The sequence below is a fragment of the Micropterus dolomieu genome, linkage group LG15 (genome assembly GCF_021292245.1).
Source record: "Micropterus dolomieu isolate WLL.071019.BEF.003 ecotype Adirondacks linkage group LG15, ASM2129224v1, whole genome shotgun sequence".
In the NCBI taxonomy this organism is placed as follows: domain Eukaryota; kingdom Metazoa; phylum Chordata; class Actinopteri; order Centrarchiformes; family Centrarchidae; genus Micropterus; species Micropterus dolomieu.
In genome coordinates, this window is record NC_060164.1 from 2,652,262 (window position 1) to 2,679,975 (window position 27,714).

The 27,714-nt window shown below is 41.3% G+C and overlaps 1 protein-coding gene across 1 annotated transcript; it reads left to right on the plus strand.

The window, feature by feature from the left end:
* Positions 1-4,644: 4,644 nt before the first annotated feature.
* LOC123983928 (core histone macro-H2A.2) lies at positions 4,645-23,108 on the plus strand. The gene is made up of 9 exons (XM_046070376.1): positions 4,645-4,842; positions 7,492-7,669; positions 8,472-8,578; positions 11,387-11,584; positions 12,243-12,341; positions 17,747-17,846; positions 17,960-18,049; positions 21,107-21,281; positions 22,558-23,108. Exons 2-9 carry the CDS (start codon positions 7,498-7,500, stop codon positions 22,721-22,723), a joined length of 1,107 nt encoding a protein of 368 aa, XP_045926332.1. The 5' UTR covers positions 4,645-4,842; positions 7,492-7,497; the 3' UTR covers positions 22,724-23,108.
* The last annotated feature ends 4,606 nt before the right edge of the window (positions 23,109-27,714 follow it).

Consider the following 27,714-nt stretch of genomic DNA (forward strand, 5'->3'; position numbering starts at 1 on the left):
GGGGACACAGGAAGTGACATATAGCACATTCATGCGGCGTCGGAACCGCGTAGGAAATTCACAGCCGCACCGGCAGAGCTCCAGAATATGCAACTCGGCCGGCTCACGCGCGGACGCGCTTACAAGTGCGAGGGCCCGCCCAACGCTGCTTGCAGCTTTAATTTTGTATGTATTCAATTTTATTCACTAAACATTTTCCATTATCTTTCCTAATCAAGGTGGTGTCCGAGGTTGTTTCAGGTGGCCTTGTTTACTGTTCACACTCTTAAGTACATATTTAATCTAAAGTACATGTATTTTGTGAAAACTAATCTGAAATCTGTTATGGTAATGTTGTTTTGTATAAAACACATGACTGACGACCTTAGACACCACCCTGAGGCAAGATAGCTGAAAATGTTAATAACAAATTAAGCATTGTGGAATGGAGAAAATTGTGTTTTGTTTAGATGGATACACATGTAGTTCCATCTCAGAGAAAGGATCTGATCTCATTCCTAAAATGCAGGTACAAATCCAATGCTTGATAAGCAATAGAAGATGTGACTCCACCATCAGATGTTGCAGATGTTGTACATGTCTGTGTCACATGGCTCTGTGATGCGAAATGTGCAGTTACTCCAACATAGCTGTACATCAACTCTTTCCACTGGGGAAATGCAGTCCTCAGTTTTGTAGAGTTCTGGGAACATGTACATGACTCTGGGTTGACCACTCTGTCATTTTTTGATGGTCTGATGATGTGTGAATCCCACACACAGGTGATCTCATCTAAATCATCAAGTGACAACAACTTCCTGTGTCATGGCGAAGCGTGTAATGATGAATCAGTGATTTTGGACACCACACCACAGCCAGGCTGTTCCATGAAAACTCACCGTTTGTTAACCGAAAACTCATAAGTTTTACAACCTTGCCTCATCAATGTGTTAAGGGTTTCCTGGGACAGTTCTGAAGTTGATATGTCCAACCTGCTAGGAGTAGTATATTACAGCATAAAATGTGTCATTTCCTGTTGCCAGCCGGTGGCACTGACTTTGAGTGAATATTGGCATATGGATGTGTTCAGGGCGGGACTTTTATAGTACATTCCAAATTTGGTACAGATGTGAGTATGTAGATGGAGTTTTGAAGTTGATATATCCAACCTGCTAGGAGTATTACATTACAGCATAAAACATGTCATTTCCTGTACAGATGTGAGTATGAAGATTTTTCACCGTGTCTGAATTATGTACAAAGTTTGGTGAGTTTTCGAGTATGTTTAGGCCCCGAAAACTGAAGTTACTTTGCAGAAATAAGAAAGAAAGAAAGAAATTAAAGCTGCAAGCAGTGTTGGGAGGGCCCTTGCACGTGTACCGCGTCAAGGCTGCCTTGCAGATTATGCTGGTGTGGCTGTAAATTTGCCTTGGGCTTCGGACGCTGCACAAACGTGTTCAATCATCACTTCCTGTGTCCCCTTTGTGGCGCTACATAGCACTTCGCACTATGACTATAAGTGAACAACTTCCTCTTTCATGGCGAATCATCGATTTTGGATGCCATGCCCCAGGCAAGCTGGTCGACTGGTAATAACCGTTTGAATAACTTTTCATCATCAATGCCTTTAGAAGGCACAGCAGAAATTTGAAGTCGGTTGGACTACATCCTTAGGAGGAGTTCGTTAAAGTACAGAGTGTGTAAATCATCTAAAAATGACCATAAAATTCAAAATGGCCGACTTCCTATTGGGTTCAGGGCATCGCTCCAAGAGGCTTTTTTGTACTTCTGGACATGATACATGTGCCACAGAAATTTCATACATGTAGGTGAAACGTGTGGCGGAGGCTGCTTTGTTAAAGGTCACTTCCTGTTGCCACCAGGTGGCGCTATGAGTATGGGTGAATGTTGGCATGTACATGTGTTCAGGCCAGGACTTTTATTATACATGTAAAATTTGGGACAGATCTGACCTTGTACAGTCAAGTTACAACAACTTCTTGTGTCATGGCAAAGAGTGGGACTTCGCCACCATGCCACCGCTATGCCACCGCCACGTCGTTAACCAAAAACTCGAAAAAGTTTTACATCATGGCTTCATCAGTGTGTTAAGGGTTTTCTGGGACAGTTCTGAAGTTGATATGTCCAACCTGCTAGGAGTAGTACATTACAGCGTAAAACGTGTCATTTCCTGTTGCCAGCAGGTGACGCTATGACTTTGAGTGAAAATTGGCATATGGATACGTTCAGGGCGGGACTATTGTTATACTTATCAAATTTGGTGCAGATGTGAGCATGTGCACTGAAGTTATGACAACTTCCTGTTTCATGGCAAATCATCGATACTTGACAGCAGGCCATAGGCAAACTGGTTGACTGGTAATAACCTTTTAAATAACTTTTAAAGACGTGGTATTATACTTTTAGGCTTTTCCCCTCTCCTTTATTGAGTTATATCTCTTTTTTGTGCATGTAACAGGTTTGCAAAGTGAAAAAGCCCAAAGTCCAGCCCAAAGGGAGTTCCCATCTCCCACAGAAAGCTCTGCTCTGAACTGCCTGAAAACAGCTCGTTTGTAGTCCAGCTGTTTCCCTTCCTTCACTGTGACATCACAATGAATACGCGTCATAAAGCTTGCCAAGCGGCTAGCGGGGGTCAGGGACACCCTCAAACCAAACTAGTCCAAGACTGTATGGCTACAGACTGGAGCCTCTTGTCTCATGCCCTCCCGCGTGATGCCTTCCGCTAGCTTCTACGGTGAAAAATAAAAACTCACGTCTGGTTTGTTCTGTCTTCCTCATACTACACAATGACACAAACACACACACAAACACACACACACACACTAGAATAGAATAAGCAATTGTATTTGCAGCGATTTCCCTATTAAGTGTTAAAACAATATAGAATGTCTAAATAAAAACAAGTCTTGGAGAGAGTATAACATGTTTATTATTTTGTTCTTCATTATCACTGTCGTCCTAAACATTGGCAGAAATTGCTCGGGCCCTCGCATGTGTAGCGCGTCAAGGTGTAAAGCGGCCACGTTGCAGATTCTGGAGCGATGCCTGTGCGGCTGTGAATTTGCTATGCGCTTGGGATGCTGCAGAAGGTGTTAATCATCACTTCCTGTGTCCCCTTTGTGGTGCTGTAGAGCACTTGTCGGTACGACGACAGTTATCAAGCACCCAAAGTTTGGTACAGATTTGAGCATGTATACTTAAGTTACGACGACTTCCTGTTTCACAGCGAAACATGGAACTTTGACACCCCGCCAAGGATACGCCCCTTGAAGGAAAACTCACTCACTTTACAACATGACATCATCAATGTGTTAAGAGTTTTATGAAATTTTTCGCCACTCCTGAATTCTGTTCAGTTTCAATAGGGTCCTCGCACTGTTTGTGCTCGGGCCCTAATAATCCTTCAGTTTCAATAGGGTTAATTATAACCTTGCAGGGTTTGTGATCGGGCAATCCCTTCGGTTTCAGTGAGTAATTGTTTTCTCTCTGGCCACCAGATGCATGATGACTCAGCTGATGATTAGTTTCCCATATAACTACTAGGGGCTGACAATTATGATTTTGTTTTAAACATATTCTATTTTTTTTGCTGTCACTTGATGTATTCATGTTTTTTTATCCTAGTCCGTGGCTGCATGTTGAAGTGTCCTTGGGCAAGATACTAAACCCCGAATTGCCCCTGGTGTATGAATGTGTGTGAATGTTAGTTTCTGTTTGAGCACTTAGGCTCAGTGAACGAATGTGTGTGAATGCAGATGTAGTGTAAAAGCGCTTTGAGTGGTTGAAAAGATTAGAAAGGCACTATACAAATACAGAGCATTTACATCTCTGTGTGGTCTGTTTTACTCGCATGGCTGCAAGACAAGTCTACTACTAAAGTCCACTAATTGAGTTCAATTCCATTTTATTTATAGCACCAATTCATAACAAAGTTCTTACATTGCACTTTTCATATAGAGCAGGTCAAGACCGTACTCTTTGTAATATTATTTACAGAGACCCAACAATTCCCACCATGAGCACTATAGCAGATGAAAGCCCTTGCATTTTCAGTATTAACTGGGTGTCTGTAGTGCAGAAGCCTGTAAGGGGACATGGGCACTGGTGCGCACATGATATCTGGGGGGCACCTGGGAAGACCCAACGCTATGTTTCTGTGTGGAAAGAGTTCAAGAGTCCAAGAGTTAAATGAGCTATATTTGGGACCCGAGCACAAAACGTGCACAAACTGGCTTTTGGTTTTATACTTAGTCTACAGTAAATCACACAGAAACTGCCTGGGAGGCTGAGAAACTGAAAAATATTAAGTGAAATAAATTCTGCACATATACTGTATATTATATATAAATAATAGTAGATTAATATACGTATGTAACTTACTCTAAGGCCTTGTGAGAGGTCATTTTAGGGTACCATTTAGGATCTTTCCTATTACAGGAACTTCAAGATTATTATTATTTGTATTATAAGTTATTATTTTATTATAACTTATTGTAATATAGGCTACATTTGATTAGACTTCAAACACAATGCTACCTTTATCTCTAAGCACATCGCGTTCCTTTGAACCAACATTCTCCCTCTTGAAGCCATGTTAGGGGGGCGTTTTCACTGAATTTTTCCCCTTTGCAGCATCAGTAGCACAGAGCCAGCCTCCGACCAGACTACGCTGTTCCTGCTTGCTCTGCTGTAGGTTTTTTTGTAAGGTTGGGAAGCAAGATTACACAAGGACAGCAAATAAACACAAACAAAGCGCGCCGTCTTTCACCGGGGGATTCGTCTGTCTGTCGTGCAGGAGCACCTCCGGCTCGCGCTGATTCAGGCGAAAGGAATACTAAACAGGTAGAAACTTGGAGGGGATTTTCATTTTCCATGCCTCGGCGCATATCCGGATTGACTTTCCATGTCTGATGTGATTACACACAGTCAGGGGATTTGAGGCTACATGAAAAAAGCGGGGGGGGGCTGTTTTAAAAAAAAGTCTTCGTGGTTAATGTCTCTGTTGTAGAATAACACCCTAGAAGTCTCCTTAATGAATGCCTTACGTTACTCAGTAATTTTATTCAACGTTAGCTAAAAAGAAGCCGACCTGGCGTGCTAACGTTAACCGTAAGCTGTACGTGTTTCCCTGCGGAATTAACAGCGCTAATAACGTTACATAAAAAACGCTTCTCCGCGGGAGTAGTGTTGCCGCGTCAGGCTGTAATTTTAATAACCTAAAAGTCCAGTTTAACGTCTGCGTAGCTAACGTTACGTCGAAGAGGTGTTGCTGGCTTCGCGGTAATGTTACCGATGAACCTAACGTTACGTCGAAGAGGTGCTGCCCGCTTCACGGTAACGTTAGCTTCGGTACAGTAACGTTAGCCTGCACGTCCCCCCTCCCCCGTCACATTCCCGTCTTTTTCCATTTGCAGCTCGTGCGCCTAACCCCGCACGCGCCTGTCAAATCCCTCCACCTTTGATGCGAGCGGCGAGCTCACGGCGGTGATTAAATGTAAAGGACGTGTGAGTTCCACCGGCGTTGCCGCAGCCTATCAGATGGAACTTGTTTACATGGAAACCTTTAAGGGGGGGGGGGTAACCTTTGCTCCAAAACACCCTCCATAAACATTTGGTCGAAGGGGGAGAAAAGACAAGACCTAATGGCCTCTATTATGGCACCTTAGGTACAAGTAGTGGACGTTATGTGTGTTTTTTTCTCCTTACATTACTCAGTTATTGTCCAAATATGTTAAATCACTTTCCCCTTCCATATGAAAACAGACCTGGCACAGGTCCCCAGGGTCTCTCTCACTCAGTTATGTGTATTGGTGTTGGAGGATGCCTGCTCACCACCATGGACTGACTTAGGGCAGGGAGAAATGGCCAAAAATGTTATCACAATAACATTTTGTGTATCATTTGATATCGATTATTATTACGATAAATGTTAAATCATTATTTCTTTCAAGTTTAAAGGCTAATTTTTGCTACCGAGTAAAAGTTAAAGAAACCAGATGGTTAATTGTGGTTTTAAACTATTCTGTATGGTCAGAACACTTGATGCCAAACAGTGGATCACTTGACAAATGTGAGGCAGAACCTTCAAAACAATTGTGATAAAATCTATTTTCAACAGATAAAATTAAGTAAAATTAAAAAAAAAAAAAATTTCATTCCCTTTTTCCTCTCAACAAAATCCATCAACCGCTTATCCTGCATACAGGGTCGCAGGGGGCTGGAGCCAATACCAGCTGACATCGGGCAAAAGGCAGGGTTCACCCTGCCCGTCCATTGCAGGGCCAACACATAGACAAACAACCACTCACACCTAAGGACAATTTTAGAGACACCACACGGACGCGGAGAGAACATGCAAACTCCACACAGAACGGGAGAGAACATGCAAACTCCACACAGAACAGCCAGGGGAACCGGGGCTTGAACCCGCAACCTTCTTGCTGTGAGGCGACAGAGCTAACCACTGTACCACCGTGTCACCCCCCTCAACAAAATAAACATCTTAATTGAAAAATTAAGTGCTAATTCGTTTGTGATTCAGATTAGTTAAATCAAACATTTATTGAACATTTGTTATATTGTTACTGAGGGGAATTATATTGTGATAATAATAATTATTGTTAATTTCCAAGATCTAAGTCACTTCTTCATGTGTTAAGACTGAATATTTAGACAAAATTTATGTAGGATTTGATGTGGTCTCACCATCCTTTGCGGTCACTTACACATTTCATTCAACCAATCATTTGTAAAGGCATATATGTGCACACTTGCAGAAGGCAGTTTAATTATTTTCCAATTATCAATGAATTGTCCAAGCAGAAGGGTTTACAGAGAAACAGATCATATGGTCAGACTGTAGCACTACAGTTCCACCGGTGAACAAACCACTCAGGTTTCATTTGTTTGGCAATCATACTATTATAAAAGAATCAGTTCACCTTAAGTACAAAAAGGTGTGAGAAAACAAGAGAAAATAAATACTATAACATATAGCTACAAGTTTGATTTCATTGTGCAGCATTGTGTAGTAGATTGACAAATAAATGTACCTTGTACACTGAAAGTTTTGGTTTTATTTGTCCAGGTTTTGAAATAAAATTAAATTAAAAAGTTTTAGGGGCACTACTTTCCACCAAAGAAATAATCCCTGTGAAAACTTCCCCCAGTGTGTTCTGTGGATTATCTAGAGTAACAGGGACACTGTATCTGAAAAGACAGGTTTCTGATACATTTTTAAAAATGTTATTTTCAATGCCATGACCACTAGAAACAAAATTCCATTCTCCACCACTGTATTGGGGTGGGAGCAGAAATCTCAGAGGCAGAGATGTCAAAACCAGGACAAATAAAAGCAAAGTTATTTGTGGTCTGATACCATTTGTTTTTTTCAATTAAGGAGTGACCCCTTATACAATATGTGGATGTTTTTTGTTTAAAAAGCTGCTGGATGTGTATCTTATGTTATTCTCTGTCACTTGCTGTGTCCAGAGCAGGATGTCAGCCAGAGGAGGAAAGAAGAAGGCCACTAAGCTGTCTCGTTCAGCCAGGGCGGGTGTCATCTTCCCTGTGGGGAGGATGATGAGGTACCTGCGCACTGGCACCCACAAATACCGCATTGGCATGGGGGCGCCCGTCTACATGGCAGCAGTCATCGAGTACCTGGCAGGTAGGGTGGTGTTACAACCTTGGCTTAGGCCTGCAACAAGGCTGAGTCAACACATACACTCAAAAGTTCTAAAAGCCAAATTAATTTATTTAATGAATAAGAAAATATGATGTGGTGTGGTGTGGGCTAGCTATATCGCTGCCTGTTGTAGAAACATTTAGATGTAGATTGTTCTCCATCTGTTTTACTAAAGTTATTGTTTGAAATATTGTTCAGTAATCTTGTTTACATAAAGTGTGGTGTGGGTGTTGTGAGTGGTGCTGGGAACCATCCCTGGTTCAAAAGCTACAAGTCCCACAGGCCACAATGCACCAATCACTGTAGAGTTTTCTGTGACGAGTGTTCACAACATGTCATGTGTCCCATTGTCATATATTGCATAAATTCTTTACTACTTTAATTACTGTGTTTGTAATGAACATGTTCTGGTGTAGTATTACATTATTCTCTTGTGTTTAATACCCTTCACTCGCAACATTCTTGCATTATGATCATGTACAGGTATTACACAAATTATAACAGTGTTCATTATAGCACTGGTCTAATTATTTTGGAAATAGAAATGGGCCATAAAGCCAGAAACACAAAAAAACACAAAACAAAAAAATTCTTATTTAATGTTTTTCTGTGTCACTGCTGCAGCAATCCAGTTTCCTCATAGGAGACGTTGGTCTAAACATCTTGACTGTGTGTTCATGTTTCTGATGGGCTGGGTGATACAGTGGAAAGTTAATAAGTTTAAATATCAGAACACAAACTGTATGTCTGATGGCTTTCCACACTGTGTTTTCTCATCTCTAAGCTGAGATCTTGGAGTTGGCAGGAAATGCAGCACGAGACAACAAGAAAGGTAGAATAACTCCCAGGCACATCAAGTTGGCAGTGGCCAATGACGAGGAGCTCAACCAGGTAACACAGCGTTCTACAGGTGGACTTTACATTTCAGTTCCATTTACAAATGCTGATAACTTCAGATTACTGTGTAAAGGACCCACGTAAACATGATGAATGCCAGATGTCTTTGAAGATTCTCAGTCATCCAGGTTATAATTATCCAAGGAGGGTCAAATCAAGGGCAACTGGACTTGGTTCAAGGTACTTGAAGACGTTTCGGCGCTCATCCGGGAGGCTTCTTCAGTTCTGACTGTCTGGCAGGGAGTCCCAGGTATTTAACATCTGTGGAGTCGTAATCAAGGTGATGGATACCGCTTGGTTCATTAGGGCTCCTGGCTGTTGTCCTTATGGTTGTTAGAGTCACCTGAGACCAAGTCTGAACTGCCGTCGTTGGCATTGTAACATGAGATGCTCACATTTGGCCTCAGGTGAATCTGATGTCTTGAAGTATCTTCAACCAAGCCCAGGTGCCCCACATCAAAAAATAAGTAGAACTTTACAAGTTTGAAGTCGTGCTGTCAGAGATCCAGAAAGGAAAGTCTATAATTATTAACAGCGTCAGCAGTGGAATTAAGGGAACAACCATTCATCTGTCTCTGCCGGTAATATCAGTACGCTGTCACAGCATGCTGTCACTCTCTTTCAAGGCCTAAGGCATCCAAAAGAGTACACTTACACACAGACAAATTGTCCTTCAATTAGTATTTTGATATTGTAGTGTTATACAGTAACATCAACTGCCAATTTAAATGAATAATGATGTCATTGGGATGTATATGAATACATTTAGAATCATATTATAATTCAAATTGCGGAACAGGATAATGTCAACATTATTATAAAGTCTAATTTATATAGGATTTTCAAAATCAAAATTGCTTCAAAAAAACAACATACACAATCCATTAGTGAAAAAAAAGATTTGGATAACAACTGCACATAAGTTCTACTGCAGATTCTCCTAAATTGTACGAGTGTACAAGCCACTTCAGAACAGAAGAGTAGGGGAGAGCAGGGGCGAAAGTACCATTTTTCAGAAAAACCTGATTTTAAAAGATTATGTTGTAGACAGTGATATTTTTGCTGTGGTCACTAACTCACAGGTGTGGTCTATCAATATCAGGTGGTATTTTGTATAAATGTAGAACGACTTCCGTATAATTTCACTTTAAACACAAGCGGCACATTGTTACTTTCAACCCCATCAGTTGGGTTGAAAGTAACACACAGGAGGGTCGAAAGTAACACACAGGAGGGTTGAAAGTAACACACAGGAGGGTCGAAAGTAACACAAAGGAGGGTTGAAAGTAACACACAGGAGGGTCGAAAGTAACACTCAGGAGGGTTGAAAGTAACACACAGGAGGGTCAAAAAAACACAACTAGATTTTTGTGTATCCCTTGGTCTTATTAAATATACGTGACTATGACCTTGTAAATATGTAACTGCAAATGTATTTTGAACAATATGAAAATGAATATTCATAACATAAATATAAATTCTCAAAATAATGCAAAAATAGTCATATTTCTATCCAGCTGTAATGTAATTCCAAAATGTGCACGAAAACATCTAGCTGAATCAGACCTTTGTCTGTCTTTCTGACCCTCACTCTTGGCATAATCTGTTGGTATAATATAAGATAAACATGTTTCAATACATGCTGCAACACAGAGAAAGTCACCACATTAGCAGCGGGACAAAAGAAACACTTGTGGTCACTGTAGCGGGACAAGTGTTACACGTGTTACTTTTGGCTAAAATAAACTTTAGTCCCGACAGGAACTCCTGACATATCAACACGATTTATTTTTACACTGAAAATCTCTGACAGGACAAACTTCAGGGTATGTTAAAGCACTAAATGACCTATAGATTAATCATTACTGTGACACACAAAACGAGAGACACAACTTGTAATTCGAAAAACAGTACCGCTTCAGAAATTTACTTGCCGTGCTCGAAAACAGTTTTCCGAAGACGGCCGAGGTAAACAATGACAAAATCACACGATATTTGGCAGCTCCATCAAGGGGGCCTGAAGGTGCTGTCACAGCTTGGACTGCAAATGCAGTCAGGGCTCTGAGAAAATCGCCTTGTTACTTTCATCCCGTGTTACTTTTGCCCCGGTTTACCCCTTCATCATCCCACACCTACGTACCAGCACACTGTGGGTTCATGTTATTACCCAGATGTTTTTAAAAATGGATTTTCTGGATCCTGGTGATTCTAAACATTGTTGTGTGTCTTGCTAAAAGAAGACAGTGTTCACTGTAGTTTTACTATAAAAAGTCACATTACACACACTGATTCGATCTATTGTTATTATAAACCTATTGATGAGTGCAGCTTTAAAGGAAGTGTTTGTTTGGTGTTTCACTGGTGGAAAAGTATATCCACACAAATTAGTGAGGCCACTCAGCAGGATCCCCGTGCGTAAGACTTTAATAACTTTCTAATGAATGCAGTGATGCAGCCATAACACACAGTGTCTGGTTTGAATAGTTATAATGATGTAACTATTGTTATATTAGCAACAACCTGTCAGGATCATGTGAGTGAAAGTATTTTCCCTCGAGTGTGAGGCACATACTTGGCGATTGTGAAGGTAACAGCTTACAGCAGATGGTGTGTGTAGCAGCTAATATTTTAGAAGGCGTGAAGTATACCAACACTGTGGTTAACCTCTGCTGGAACAGAACCACAGTCCCATTTGTTGCACAATACAAGTCACTGTTTCTTAACGAAGAAACGAGAAGTAAGGTGTGTTACTGTATGTTCACATAGTCAAACTCTTTGTTTCTGAAATGCTTTCTCTATCAGCTTCTGCGGGGGGTAACCATATCAAACGGAGGGGTCCTGCCTCGTATCCACCCAGAGCTGCTCTCCAAGAAGAGGGGAGGCCGGGTGAAAGTGGACAGCCAGGCATCCGTCCCCGAGAAGCATGAAGAACGCTCAAAAAGCAAGAAACCCATCAAATCCTTCAAAAAGGTTAAAGGCAAACGAGGCCGCAAGCCAAAGGTCAGTCAACTCAACAGAACTGACAGAATACACAGGGAGCCGGGGGACCATTAAGGCCCCCGTATGCTGCAAAGGAAATGCTTGTCAGATTGTCGAACACCGTCTGAAACCACCTCTCCAACATCGGAATCGGGGGGCTGCATCTGATAATTCTTTTAACTCTCCGAAAAAACAGTCCACCAATCACGTTCACTTTACGCAGTGATTGGCCAGGTGTGTGGAGGTGAGAAAATATGCAGGATCCCTCTGAATGTGTGAATTGTTATCTCTATTTGTTCAGTTCATCAGAACAGAAAGTCTGCCTTCAGCTGGACAACGTGTTGTACGAGCTAGTTAGTTTGTAGCACACTGAGACCTTTATAAAACATGCAACACACCCGAAGCTGGCATGACTGTAACTTTAAATCATTATAAACAGCCGGGAAAAAATCTGCTTCCTGTTACCAGCTCACTGAAACTCAGTTTCAGTCCTGATACCACAATGATCCTTTTTTCAGTTTTGGAAATACAAACATTTTTTAAAGCCTGACAGAATCAAAGAACAAGTATAAGCATTGGCTGCTGTCTTTTGATACCCTGCTTGACTGTTATTTGTTTAAGCTTTTTGTAATGATTTAAGTGTGGTTTAAATGTGCCATTTTCTCTCCATCTGGCAAAGAGCACAGACAACGAGTCTGTACCGAACTCCACAGTGGAAGACGGTCCTGGAGATGGATTCACCATCCTGTCAGCAAAGAGCCTGTTCCTTGGACAAAAGGTAACATATGTCCATTAGACCACTGAAGGGTAGTGCAATGAAGCTGCTGATAGGGAATAAAATGACCCTTTATAACAAGTTCATGCTAAGGTCCTTCAAGTGACAACCAGTGTAAATATGTAATCATAAGAGTGACAAAATAAAACACATTTCATGCAAAGATAATTATAATAATAGTGGCTGTGAATTTGCCTTGGGCTTAAAAAAGCTGCAAGCAGCATTGGGAAGGCCCTTGCACATGTAGCGCGTCGACGTGTGAGGTGGCCGCGTTGTAGATTCTGGAGCTCTGCCAGTGTGGCTGTGAATTTGCCACGGGCTTTGGACGCTGCACAAACGTGTTAATCATCACTTCCTGTGTCCCCTTTGTAGCGCTTGTAGCACTTCGCACTACGACTATAACTGAACATGTATATGTGTTCGGGGCGGGACAGCTATCAAGCACATAAAGTTTGGTGCAGATGTGAGCATGTACACTGAAGTTACAACAACTTCCTGTTTCATGGCGAATCAGCGATTTTGGATGCCCCGCCACGGGCACGCCGTTTAACGAAAATCAACTGTACAACTTTTAATCGTCAATGGCTTTAGAGTAGACAGGGAAAATATTAGTCAGTTGGACTAATTTTCAAGGAGTGTGTAAAAAAATCCAAAAATAACCATAAAATTCAAAATGGCCGACTTCCTGTTGTGTTTAGGGCATTGCTCCAAGAGGCTTTTTTGTACATCTGGATATGATAAATGTGCCACAGAAATTTCATACATGTAGATGAAACGTGGGGCGGGGGCTGCTTCATTAAAGGTCACTTCCTGTTGCCAGTAGGTGGCGCTATGACTATGGGTGAATGTTGGCATGTACATGTGTTCAGGGCGGGACTCTTAATAAACATGTAAAATTTGGTAGAGATCTGAGGTGTACAGTCAAGTTACAACAACTTCCTGTGTCATGGCGAATCATCGTTTTTGACAGCACGCCAAAGGAAAGTGGTCGACTGATAATAACCGTTTGTACAACTTTTAATCATCAATGGGTTTAGACTGCACTGCGAAAATTTGAAGTCGATCGGACTAAATCCCTAGGAGGAGTGTGTAAATCGCCAAAAATTACCATTAAATCCAAAATGACCGACTTCCTGTTGGGTTTAGGCAATGGCTCCAAGAGGCTTTTTTGTACATCTGGACATGATACACATACCACAGAAATTTTGTACACGACCTCACACGGTTCGTGCTCGGGCCCTAAAAATAATCCCTTGAGTTTCAATAGGGGCCTCACACGGTTCGTGCTCGGGCCCTAAAAATAATCCCTTGAGTTTTAATAGGGGCCTCACACGGTTCGTGCTCGGGCCCTAAAAATAATCCCTTGAGTTTCAATAGGGGCCTCGCACGGTTCGTGCTCGTGCCCTAATAATCCCTTCAGTTTCAATAATAATTAAAGAGTTTAGATGGCTCTTTAATTTCCCGTTAAAAAAGCCAAGGGAGTCAGCTGTTCTTAGACAGGGGGAGGGAGGTCCACGGTTTGGGGCTACACCACATTTCTTGTGGGACACTTTAGGCAGAGATTTGAGAGTTCTTGTTAGGACATAAAATGAGAGGCAGTTGCTGATACATATACAAATTACTTTAAAATTAATTCTTGTAAGATACAGGCAGCCAGAGCAGTGATGCAAGCAGAGATGTAATGGCATCTCTTTTTTTCTTTTGGTCAAAATCCGTTAAAATCTATAATTTTCTTCTTTTAGGGAGACCAGAAAGAAAAGATAGTTTCAGTACTCTGAACAAGCTAGTAATAAAACCATGGATTAGCATTTCAGCATTAAAATGGTCTAATATTGGCAATGTTAAAGTGAGTAATAAAATTTAAATCAGAATGTAACCCACTCCCAGACCTGGGGTCTCATTTATAAACAGTGCGTATGTACAAAACAGGGCTGGAAACGTGCGTATGCCACTTCCCAAGCAAAGGTTGTAATCTATAAAAAACAACTTGACAGGAGAATGTGCCTCCTGTAAGTAAACTCTAAATGCGTACGCACATAAAGAGGAGAAATGGCAGAAGGATGAAACTGTGAATAGGCATACTATTGTGTAAAATAAATCGCTATATTACCTCTGAGTATTGTAGGCTTAAAGCCTTTCTGAATAAACAAACACCTGTTTTATTGACTTTCCCTGAAGTGCGCAAAACCCCCCCACAATTTAAGATAATTTGCAGAGCACACAAACACACAAACGGAGATTCTGTTTCTGCAAAAGAACGCCTCAAATATGTTGTGCAGTTTAATCAGGAATCATATTAATTAATAGGCTACTTGCATGCAGTGCAATTTATTCTCATAAACATGAGGACAAATTACATTTAAATTGATGCCGTTTTCAGGGCGTCAGTCGAGCAAATAGGAGAGCATCTTTTCATATATTGTTATCACGTTTGTTGCCTTATCGAGCCAAACGCTGTGCGCCAGCATGTGGATGTGATGCGCTGCTTGTAAAAACACGTTATGTGTATAACACTATTTTATTAAGTAAATCTTTCAGCTTATGTCATTTACAACAATTAATATTTCTTTTAACTCACTGGCAGCCTTGTTAAGTGAGTGGACTGTTTGTATAGCCTAAATATAAACCGTACTCTATATTTATATAGACTATGGTATACCCTAGACCTGCTCTTTTATGAAAAGCGCTGTGAGATAACTGTTGTTGTGATTGGGCGCTAAATAAATAAAATTGAATTGAATTGAAATTGAATTGAATTAAATAAATGTTTAAACACAAGTGGAATGCATTTGGTTTACTCCAAATTAGCACCTGGGTCTTGCGTGTGTGTCCCCCTCCAGCCAGTGACGTCACTACTTAGGAGGGATGCCCCTTACTGCAGATCGGTTCTATAGGAGTGGAGCTCCGGTGCCCCCTTTCTCCGGTGGACAAGTGTTGCGTGAAAATGTGTTTTTTTTACCCACCAAACAGCTTCAGCTTCACCAAAAGGAACGTCGGTGTCACGCTGAGTAAAATTTCATTTTGTAGCTTTTCTGTCTGAATTTGCCTCCTTCTTGTAGTCAGTACATATGAAGAAAAGGAGGCAATGAGGGGCGGTTCACTCACCATTTATAGGCAACTATGAGCGTTTGAAGGGTCGGACATTGAGCTCCCTCACATGTGCCACATTTCAAGATGACTGTGATTTATAAAGGGAACTTGCTTACAGATGTGCGTATGCATGGTTTACAAGTCTGAATATTTTATGGCGTACGCCATTTTTGGCTTTTGGGCATACATACACTTTTAGTGAGGTTTCTATGCACAGTTTTGTAAATGAGACTCCTGAACATGTATTTGGACAGGCTGGTATGTCTGTGAAGGTAATCAGTCATCCAGGTCATAGTTTTCCAAAGAAGGTCAAAGTCAAGGGCAACTGGGCTTGATTGAAGATACTAGAAGACGTTTTGTCCCTCATCCAAGAGACTTCTTCAGTTCTGACTGACTGGTAGGGAAATTCAACTATGGCAATGTTCAGACTGCGGGCCTTAATGCTCAATTCCTGTTTTTTCCCAGATCCGATTTTTTGTTTGACAGTTCACATTGGCCCATATCAGACTCCAGTGTGAACTGTCCACGGCCTGAAAGTGACCCCATGCACAGAAGAAAAATACGACACATGCAGCACGTGTTGCAGGCTACAGAAGTAAACAAGGAGCAACAGAGGTTAGCTCCGGTTAGCTCACGTGAGACTCAAGTTTTTTATTGTCCTCTCCGTCTGCAGCAGGACTGTGACAACAGCTCTTGAGTTACGTCAAAGTCGCATTAATTCCAACCTGAGTGTCCAGACTGAGGTCGCATTTAAAAAAAATCCGATCTGTATCGGATTTGGACCACAAAAGGAAGTGGCGCAATTCCGAACTGGAAAAAAAAAATCGGAATTGGGTCACATTGGCCTGCAGTCTGAACGTAGCACCACTATGGGGCCTTTGTCCAAGATGATTGATACCACTGGTTCGTTAGTGCCCCTGGATATTTTAATGACAGTCGTTATGATCGTTAGTCACCCGAGGCCAAGACTGAACGACCATCGTTGGCATCTTCACCTGAGGCCAATAGGTTACGTTTGTTGAGTTTCCTGGGAAGAGATGAAAGGACAGCATTGTAAGTGGGGGATAAGTGGGGGATAAGTGGTGGCGTAGACCCCCTCCCCTGTTCAATGACGGCTTCTCGACCCATGTGTAGATGCTTCCTTGACACCTCTTTCAAACCATCCATCTTCTCTGTTTAAAATGTGCACCTGGTGGTCCTCAAACGAGTGTCCTCTGTCCTTCAGATGTAAATAAAGTCTTGACCTGAGGTGTTGGCCCTTCTGTGTTGAGCCATGTGTTTGTGTAGTGGTTGTTTAGTTTCCCCAATATACAGGTCTGTGCATTCCTCACTGCATTGGACCGCATACACTAGATTGCTTTTCTTGTGTTTGGATGTGGGGTCTTTGGGGTGGAACAGTATCTGTCTTAGCGTGTTGTTGGGTTTAAAAAACACAGTTCACAGCCTTCCTGGACTATGCTGTACACATCCGGTTATCCAATGTGCATTTACATTAAAGTTGTTCTAAAGTATATGCATTGACCCCAGGCCCAATTTACAGAAGTACAAACGAGTCCTAAGAAGACAGTCACAGTGAGCCCAATGATTGACATAAATACACAGTAGTCTTGTAAGAGTCTGCAGCGTTTTTATAACACGTTTATAACCAATTCCACGACTGCTGGATTTTAAATGAACAAAAAAAACACTGAGTAAAAATATATATATGAATGCTTAGTAGTTTGGGGTGAGCAGGAATTGAATATACTGTGGATTCCTCTGCTGACAGCGTGTCAGCAGAGTTCATTTTGTGGAACACGAGAAGATTTCACCTTACTGCTGCAATGCTAATAACAACAGGAATAGGGAAAGTGTTAAGACAGTCGATGGCGATAGTCTGTGAGCTGATCCAGCTTGAGAGAAAAACTAAAGTCACTTCCTATCTTTCCAAGTACTTCAGTCATCTGTTGGTTAGCAGGGCATCAGTGTGAGTTCATATTAGGGGTAAGGAAGAGTTTACCTTATCTATTCCGATTTTTCAGTAATATCATTTGAGATAGATATGTAACTGGCGGATCTGACTGAACGTAACACCCACAAGCTGAAGAGAAGGCAGAGCATCTGATGTAACGCAATGATTCCAGGACAGTGTCGATGAGGGATTTAAAATCTGGTTCAAGATGTTCAGACTGCTGAAGCTTAATGTCAGTTTAATCCAACATGTGTCAGAGGGGTTTCACACTGGAGGTGGGGGAAGGTGGAGTGAATGTGGAGTACCAGGCTCCTGGGCCCAGGTACTCAGCAGCTGACTTAGTGCTTATGACTTTGTGAATCCACAGCTTTCACTTACAGAGAGCGAAATCAGCAAAATCGGAACAATCAAGGTGGAGGGGATAATTAATCCAACAAACGCAGAGATGGACCTCAAAGACGGAGTGGGTGAGTGTGACATGTAAAATAATATCTGGCCTGGTGTCTTGTATTTCTTAATAACACATTTTCAGATGTTCCATCCAGTCTTGTGCTCACCTGCTGCTGTGCTCTGCTTTCAGGCAACGCCTTGGAGAAAGCCGGAGGCCGAGAATTCCTGGAGGCAGTCAAGGAGCTGCGGAAAGCACAGGGGCCTTTGGAGGTGGCATCAGGTATAGACTGTCCTGGGACAGAACCTTCATACATGGAAACTGTGTCTGCTATGCTGTGTGAGCTAGAACAGGTGTTCCACTATTGAAGGCAGAGAAATGTGCTAACCCAGCCTGCACTACTGTTCACAGTCAGGTGGTCTGGTATTCCCTGTGTTTCTTCAACCAGTTTTTACATAGGTTTGGGGTTGTTTACACTTTGAATATTTGAAGTAATGATTCCAAGTTAGTCATGGAGTTTTGGCCCGCGGGCCACGTATTGCAGAGTCTATATAGCAGAGTCTTCTGTTGCTTTTTAAAAGAATCAACAGAATTCACACAACGTAGAAAGGGAGTGCATTCCACAGCCTAGGTGCCACTGCTTGGAATGATCGATCCCCTCTGGTTTTAAAATGAGTGTAGGGAACCACTAACAGCCTCTGACCTGATGACCTCAGACTACGGGTGGGAGTATGAAGCTGTATCAAGTCAGAGATGTAGGGAGGAACTTGACCATGCAGGGCTCTAAAACTAAGGACCAGGATTTTAAATTGAATTCTATACTGGACTGGTAACCAGTGAAGTGTTGCTAAAAAAGGTGTGATGTGCGCTCTTCTGTTAATGTGAGTTAAAAGCCTTGCAGCAGAGTTCTGAACAGCCTGGAGACGGTAAAGCTCCTTCTTGCTCTAACAAGTAAAAAGACTGTTACAATAATCTAAATGAGAGGAAATAAAAGTCACCCTTTGACACCAGTGTTCTTAGTTTGGAAATATTCCTCAGTTGGAATAAACAGTTTCTGACTAATTGTTTAGAGTGGTACCCCAAGGACATCGCTGAATCAAAAACGACACCTAAGGTCCTGAGGCTCGGCTGGACAGACAAGCCTAAGTCACCAATATGCTGCTTTATCTGAGGGATTCTACTTTCAGGGGCGATAATCAGTGTTTCTGTTTTCTCTGAGTTCAGAAGCAAGAAATTGTCATATAACCACTGTTTAACACGGGTCAAGCAGTTGATTAAAGAATACAATTTATGGAACTCAGTTTCCTTAAACGAGCAGTACAGTTGAATATCATCCGCATACAGATGGTAAGATATGTCACTGAATTGACTAATTATTGTCCTAGAGGAAATATATACAAAAGGAACAGAATAGGTTCCAAGACAGAACCCTGTGGTACCCCACACGATAACCCTGCAGTTTCAGACATGATCTGATTCATATAAACACTAAAACTTCTGCCAGAAAGGCAGGATGAAAACCATTTTAAAACCGATCCAGACATCCCAATCATGGAGTCTATTTATCATAATATTGTGATCAATAGTATCAAAAGTAGATGAAAGGTCCAATAGGACCAAAACTGTGTGTTCCTTAGAGTCAGCTGACATCATAATGTCACTAGAAACTTTAAGTAATGCAGTTTCCGTGGAATGCTTTTTACGGAAACCAGACTGGAATTTGTCAAAAAGCTTGTGATTCTCTAAGAAAAGGGTGAGTTGCTCTGCTACAACGTTTTCTAGAATTTTTGACATGAATGGAAGTTTGGATATCGGCCTGTGGCTCTTAGGTTGTTTAGGTACAGGCTTAACAACAGCATGTTTAAAAAAAACTAGGAACGACACCAGTTAAAAGTGAAGTATTAAGCATCTCAATAGAATCAAAAGCTAACAAATAGCACAGTAGGGAGAACATCCATAGGACAAGATGAGGGTTTCAATGTACGTAGCAGAGAGGTGATGTCCTGTAATGTCACAGGCTTAAAAGAGAATGAGCAGGAGACAGGTCACAAGCAGAGTTCTGAGAAAGTGATGGTGATATGTTTGCCCTGACATCTCTGAACTTATTTACAAAGAAGAGAAGGAATTCATTACAGTCCGATTTAGAGGACACAGTTGCTTGAGGGGCAGAAGGAGAAACGATTACATTAATGGTGTCAAACAAGATTTTGGGATTTTGGTTATTCGAGGATATAAGCTGAGTAAAGAAGCGAGTTTTCACATTTCTCAGCGTCTCGTTTAAGGTAACCCTTAGTTCTTTAAGATGAAGCCTAACCTTGAGTTTAGAAGATTTCCATAGACGTTCAACTTTTCTACAATTACTCCTAAAAGTCTGGATTGTTTCATGTATCCAAGGACAAGTTTCTTTATGGGAGACAATGCTTGATTTCACTGGTGCCACTTTTATCTAAAAACTGACGTATTAAAAGACCGGATAAAAACATCTGCATCACTGCATCCCATTAGTGATCATGGGTCAAACAAGGCAGAGAACCTCTCAACAGCATCATGATTAATAATCCACCTTTGGGCCCTAATTCTCAGGGGCGGAGGATCCAGAAGGAAAGTTAATGTCAAAGAACACACAGCTATGATCACTCACGAACATCTTCCGTGCATTTACTATATCAAGACCAAGTGAGAAGACAAGGTCCAGGGTGTGACCCTTAATGTGTGTGGGTCCAGTAACATGCTGAGTAAAATTAAAAGATTCTGTGAGAGATAGGAGATCAGTATCTGTGTTGCATGTGATATCAATATGCAGGTTAAAATCCCCAATAATTAGGAACTTCTCCAGTTTGATAAAAGACGATAAAAAGTCAGTAAGGCAGGCCGGCATCCTCAACATCTGATTGTGACGGAACTGACAACTGACGCGGTCACGTGATCTCCAGCTCCGGTGAGCGGTCAGTCACTGGTCAGACAACACAGTAACCATCGGTAGTGGCAGGTCACCATTCCCATCAGCAGTTAGAAACACGTGTCTTGGACTAAGTGGCTGTTAGTGACTTCTGTTTACACAACTTAAGATTTACATTTACTCATTTGGCGGACGCATTTATCCAAAGCGACAACTTAACAACATCTGGTGGTTGAGTCGTAGGTGTTGTGGTGAAAGATGTTTACAAACCGAATGAAAGCAGAATCACTTTCTGAATGCAGATTTTATGATTTCTTATGTGTTTGGAGTGTAGAGACACTGCGCTGTACTACTGATAACAGAACCCTAGTGACAGGGGCCCCAGGTATGTGTGTAAGGGTTAAACTGTGGGACTCAGTGTTTGTGTCTGCACCCTGCAGTGGCAGTGAGCCAGGCCAGTGGGATGGCGGCCCGCTTCATCATCCACTGTAACGTCCCTCAGTGGGGATCAGAGAAGTGCGAGGACCAGCTGGAAAAGACGGTGAAGAACTGCCTCTCAGCAGCAGAGGAGAAGAAGCTCAAGTCCGTGGCTTTCCCTTCACTTCCTGCTGGACGGTGAGCGCTGCTCTGCAGACACTCTGTAGTCAGTCAGTGTCCCGCTAAACAGCTAACCTGCTCCTGACTAGAAGTTTGATGGAGAGACTCCAGGCTCAGCGTCAATCACAAGTGTGTGCGTGCACTCTGAAATGCCTGTACATTGATTTAAATCACTCACTTTGTTTTGATAATTGAACATGTTGGTCTCATGTCTGAAAAGTACACAGCACAACTGGAAGTGAACGCATCAGGTTGATGTAAAGACACAGCAGCACAGAGTGAAACACGCAGAGAATGAAAGGCTGGTCTTGGAGTAAATGGATTACTTGATCATCAGAACAGAAGTCACTTTATGAATGATGAAACGCTGAATTTGATTTTGATTTTAGGTTGTTCAGGTCTGATTTTAGAAACCAGCACTTGAATTCTGAAAAGTGAAGTCATGACTGTTTATTTTTCTTATTGTGTCATAATATGCCTGGCCCAAAATGGCTAGAAGACAATGTTATTTAGAACAATAGACCATAAACCAGAATAACAATAATCACATTACAAATAATCTTTAACAAATAAATCCTGGTGTTTTTTTCCCACCATTAGACAAGGCTCAGTGCTCTAAAATACTCCACATGATTCCAACCCAGAGTTACTATGGTTCCATTAGACCAAATCGATTAGACCAAACCTTTATGTTGCATTAAAGTTTGTTTCATACATCAGTGATTGGAGAAGATGTTTTCATTGATGACACTTATGATTATGGCTTAGAAATTCTGTAAAAGTATTTTTTATGGGTTGTGATGGTACAGCCAAGGCAGCCAACTTCTAAGCATTAAAAATTAAACAAGGAATTCTCCATCACTGGACCAAAACATGTCATTTAAAAGATAAATCATAAATGGCATAAAAATGGCAATCCAGAAGACAAAGAGGCTTCATCCGTTTATCCCTGTAACAGAAGAAAAATCCTTCTTCTTGCTTTGCATGATTAAACTTTGCAACTGACCGCTGCCTCTTAGACCAGGTGCTAAAAATCAAACCAGCAGTCCTGTCATGCCTGAACAAAGCCACAGAAAGGACATTAACGTAATTTAGGTAAACATATGTAAACATTCACATTTCCTCTAACCCTGCCATTATCATGTACAGCTGTTGTCTTTAGCTGCAGATCATGACTCAGTCTTCACTGGTCTGTGCTGTTAAGCTAAAGTGTCCTTTAGTCACTGCTATTGCTGTGAGAGCCATTTCTGCTGCTCACTGCAGATTCTCTTAACAACCTGAATCTTTCCCACAGGAATGGATTCCCAAAGCAAACGGCTGCCCAGCTCATCCTCAAGGCCATCTCCAACCATTTTGTGTCGTCCACCAGCTCCTCTCTGAAAAACATTTACTTTGTTCTGTTCGACAGTGAGAGCATCGGAATATACCTTCAGGAAATGGCCAAGCTGGATGCCAAGTGAGGCTTCCTGTCTTGGGGGTTTGTTTTTCTAACTGTTGTTTGTTGCAGGTGGTGTAGATAGGTGATATGACAGTAGGGGTTTTGATGTGGAGTCTGTCTTGGTTAAAGAGGAAAAAACAATATTTGTGAGTGGAGTGCTGTTCATGTTTACGTTCCACTGTCCCTTCAAGAGATTGCATTCTTTATAGATTAGATCATTTCAGTCCCTACAGTTTGCCATTCCTGTTCTTGTTTCACTGGTGTTTTTACATTCCATGTATAAAAGAGTTTTTTTCCTGGCCTCTGTAGTTTCTGATACAGTTAGTTTACTAAAAAACTGTGGTTCTCATTCTGCTTTGAAATAAAATCTCAGATGTTTTACACCAGAGAGCTACTCAGACCTTCAACACTTCTACAGTTTTCTTTTGTCTCATTTAAAAAAAATTTAATTTTGAAATAAGTCAGTACAGTAGAAACATGCAGATACACAGTGTAGAATGTTAAGTAGATATCACTGTAAGAGCATTTGATAGAAATCATTTGTAAACCCTAAAATGCTGTAAAACCATATGCACTAAACAGTTCTTTGACTTCCTGTCTGGCTCTCAGCTCCAAGCCCACTGGTTCCTGCTGAAGATGTAAAAAACTGTACTGCTAAAACAACAGAGGAATGAGAGATAGCAGCGTACATTCATAGTTGGTTTGACTCTGCACATGGGATTTGTTGACAAAATAACACACACACACACACACACACACACGTAAGAAGAGGTTTGTCAGGTGTGCCTAACTGTAAGAAACTGTATTGTCAGTAATTCACAAAGCATTAAAACAGCTCCTCAGGATGAAAGAAGTTGGACTCCTGAGTAACTGAGAACTGTCATATTTTGATGGAGAGTTAATTAGGACCTAATCAGTGCACAAACCAATCAAAATGAACATTAACAACAGAGCTGACGGTTTGCACAGCTTTCCAGTGTCCTGTGACACTGAACTGAATATCTCAGTAGTGTGTCCAAAAGATTTCTCAACCCAAAACAGCTCTTCAGCTTCAGTCCTCAATTTGTTTGAGAGTTAATTAAGTGCACATTAAATAAAGCTGATTTCATGGCCATCACCGCAGGCAAAATAGCTGACATGAATAACTAGCCACTGAAGGATAAACATTTGTTCAGTCAACTGGGAAAAATACAGTGCACAGCATAAATGAGTACACCCCTAACCCTGAAAATTTACTCATCAATTTCTCTGTGAATGAGGCCAATTTGCTGCATTTTTTAAAAAACAGGTCATTAAACACTTAATACATTTTATTCAAATGGGGTGATGCAAAAATGATTACAACCTACAACAAATTCTACTAAATCTCATATTTTGGATGGCCTTCATTTTTAAGAACAGCACCAAGTCGTCTAGACATTGAATGAACAAGTTGACATCATATAGCTACATCTATCTTCTCTCTCCACTCTTGAAGACTTAACTTTTTCAGATCCTGGATGCTGGATGGAAACTGATGTTCAACTTGTCATTTCAGAACCCCCCACAAGTGTTCTGTTGGGTTGAGGGCTGGTGATACGTTCACCCTGTTCGTCCTCAGAAATTAACCAGTGGGCTTAGATGTATGTTTTGAGTCATTATCGTATTGCCTGGTGACCTAGGGTATGGAGAGATGGTAGCTTCTTCTGTTCTATATTTCACAGTACATTTATGAATTCATGATGCCATCAGTGAAAGGCTTTACTTTGTGCATGGGCTCAGCAGTGGCTTCCTTCGTGGACAAAAGCCATGCATACCACTCCTCTGAGGTGTATGGCATAGGAAACACTTACCCCAGTTTGACTTTCTATGATGATTTAGCCAACTGCTGAACTTGCATGCCAATTTCCTTCAACTTCTCTCATCATTAAACGCTCTTGACGAGGTGTTAACCTCTGTGGACGGCTTGGACATTGCATCCCACAAATCCAACCTTTATGAACTTTTGGAAGACATTTGCGACAGTATTTAAACTTATTAGCATTGTTTTACTAATTTACTTATAACCTTGACCTTTATTGTGCAAAGAAAGGATTTTCGTTCCTTTTTCTGGTCTTGTGACATTTCTTTTCCATGTGTTGTCATTTCATCAGCATTGATTTTCTCTCTGAAATACCACTCTTAATTGTCAATTATCACTTGTGTGATGATTGATTGGACTCAACTGTTGGCAGATTCCTGTTATTTGTGAAAGGGTTTTCTCCTAAGACATTCCTTTGGGTGAACTCATTTTTGGACCTTGATCAATAAATCATTTTGTTAGTGTAGTTAAAATTTTGCCTTTGGTTTCAAACCAATACACCAGAATAGCACAAATATTCTACTGTATAGGATCCAAAAGAAAACATATTAAAGCGAGATGGATGTTTTTCTTAGAAATCTGTTGGGCTGTACTCAATCACGCTGTGCGCTGTATATAGTATCAACATGCAAAGTGTGTATGAACCCAGATATAAGCTATTGGACAAGGCAGTGTTTCATGTCCATCTATGTCACGCCTGTGTATTGATGGAATTTGTTTCTCATTCACTGACACAAATGATCCAATGTCCACCAATCATTGCATACAGAGTGAGGTAACTCCTTCATGAAACATGTCATCTATAGCAACAGGGCCAACGCCAGCCCGTCTCTTGTCTCCGAGGCGTTCTTTGTCAGTTGAATAGCAACAGAAGAGGAATCCTGCCGACCCGCAGCTCTGGTGCTTAAGAGAGAGTCTCTCTCCGTTGGCTCGCGTCCTCAGTGTTGAGGCTTCAGAGGATCCGGTCTGCATGGCACTGGGTCAAAGAAACACACCAGAATGGGCACTTTCTTTACATTATATTTATTACATAGTAAAAAGTACTTTACCTTTCATCTATATATACACACACATATTCACGTAATTTCACGTACAAGCAAGAATGAGCTCCTGATAGATTTGTCCTATACAACAAATAACACAGCCTACAAAGTGTCTCTTGTTGGAGGCTCTATGTGGCTGACGTATTCATGTCAGCTGTACTGCAGTGGAACTGTCCACGTCTTGTTTCACAACTCAATAAATAACAACAAACATCGTTGAGAGAATCCCAGGGCCACTTTGAATACATGTCCACATCTTTCTGTCCACCTACACCGCTCCAGGTCACATTTCATATTCTAATGGTGAATGAGTCTCTGTGAGATCATCAGGGTCCATGTCATTGCACACAGGGCAGTCAGCATGCAAGAATGTCAACAGGTTTCCATGGATACAAACTGTAGCAGCTGAACACCTAATTGTGAAATGTGACCACAACTGAATACTTATTCTGGAAATGTAAATTCCAATAAATTTATAGCATGATGACATTTTACTGTGAAAACCCATCTGATGTGGTCTGAAGTCCACTCTGCTGCCACATCAAAGACGTGAAGTTTTATGTTTTGTTGCTTAAATTCAGCTGTGGAATAAAGTTATTGAATAAAAATTAAGTTTTTGAGATTACACCACTTAAAAGAACCTGCTGGTTTTGTAAAGTAAAATCGTCCAATGCTATAAATTCAGCATGTAATTCAGTTAAAGTATTCAGTAATGACTATATTAAAGTGTTTTATTATCTTCCTTAGGTTTGTGATGAGTAACCCATTGTTGTTACATAAAGGGCTCCTCAGGCGCTGGGGATCTTCATGTGTGGACTGTACGCAGCGAGCTACATGAACATGATAACATGACATCAACAATGAACTCTTACACCATAAAATTCACCACCTGGATCTCTAACTCACACAGAGCTCACTGCACACTCAAGCATCTACAGTTGTAGGAATGTTGTAGATGTAAAAACTCCCTTCCATCTGAGAAAGTCTTCATGTGCACACAGTCCCTCTTTGTCAGGCGGAGGAGGACTTCATAGGGTTCCCTAAATTCTTGTTTTTGTTGTTGGGGCAATAAACTTGCACAGAATTGATAAGAAATTAGTAAAAAGAAAAACATACAGGCCAGCGCATCTGAAAAGGTTTTCAGTCAGATGGCGATCCCTTAGTGGGGGTGGTATAAAATTCGACTTAAGTTCAAAGCTCTGATAATCCTATTTAATCAACAACGAGCAGTACCTATAATCCAAATCACTTACTTGTGTGGATCTTTACTGTCCCTGCCTCTAGATCAGTATGGAGCCATAAGGTCAGCCTGGTCTCATCAAGTTCAAATCTGAGGTAGGGGAGGGGTCCTCTGAAAGAAAAACCCTTCAGGTGAGGAAAGTATCCTGCACGTGTTTCTCCTTCCACTGAAAACCTCCGAATGGTTCCCAGCAAGTGTGTGAGACAACACAGGAGTGAACCTGTTATTTATATGTATGCATGTGTGAAAACTGTTGGATGAATCTGTCCCTTCAGGAGTGTGTTGAAGTCAGGACCATTGCCTAGAAATCATGAGACTTTCTCCCCCTAAGCTGGTGATATTTAATATTTGTCTTACACATTTTTCTTCACTCCACTCCACACGCAGAGCCACACCAACAATGAAGTGATCCTGCCAACAAGTTTTATGTATCTATCACAGTCTCTTCTTCCTCTGAGGGGTAGAGCTCCACTGTGGTCCAAAACTATTAAAACCCATCAGTGAGCGTCACTGCTGCACTGGATGACATGTTCCTTCATCACCATCAACACACTGTAGTTTATTCTGACTCAGTCCCACATATACTGTCATGCTGCCCCAAATGCTCACTAGACCACCACGTGGATTCATCCACCACTGAAAATAGTCCCCAATAAATGTTCTCCTGTTTGAGTTACATTTGTTAAAAACACAGGGAGCAGCTGTTTTAGGAAATGAAAGTATTTGTGAGGTGTTTTTAAAGATTTACTTATTCAGCATTGTTGGTTTGGGTCTTTTTTCAGATTTTAAGACAATAAGAAAAATATAAAATATATATATATAAAAAGAACACCTGCCTTTACCTTTAAAGCCTTGCTTAAACTCCCAAAAATAAAACTGTGGTGGGGAAA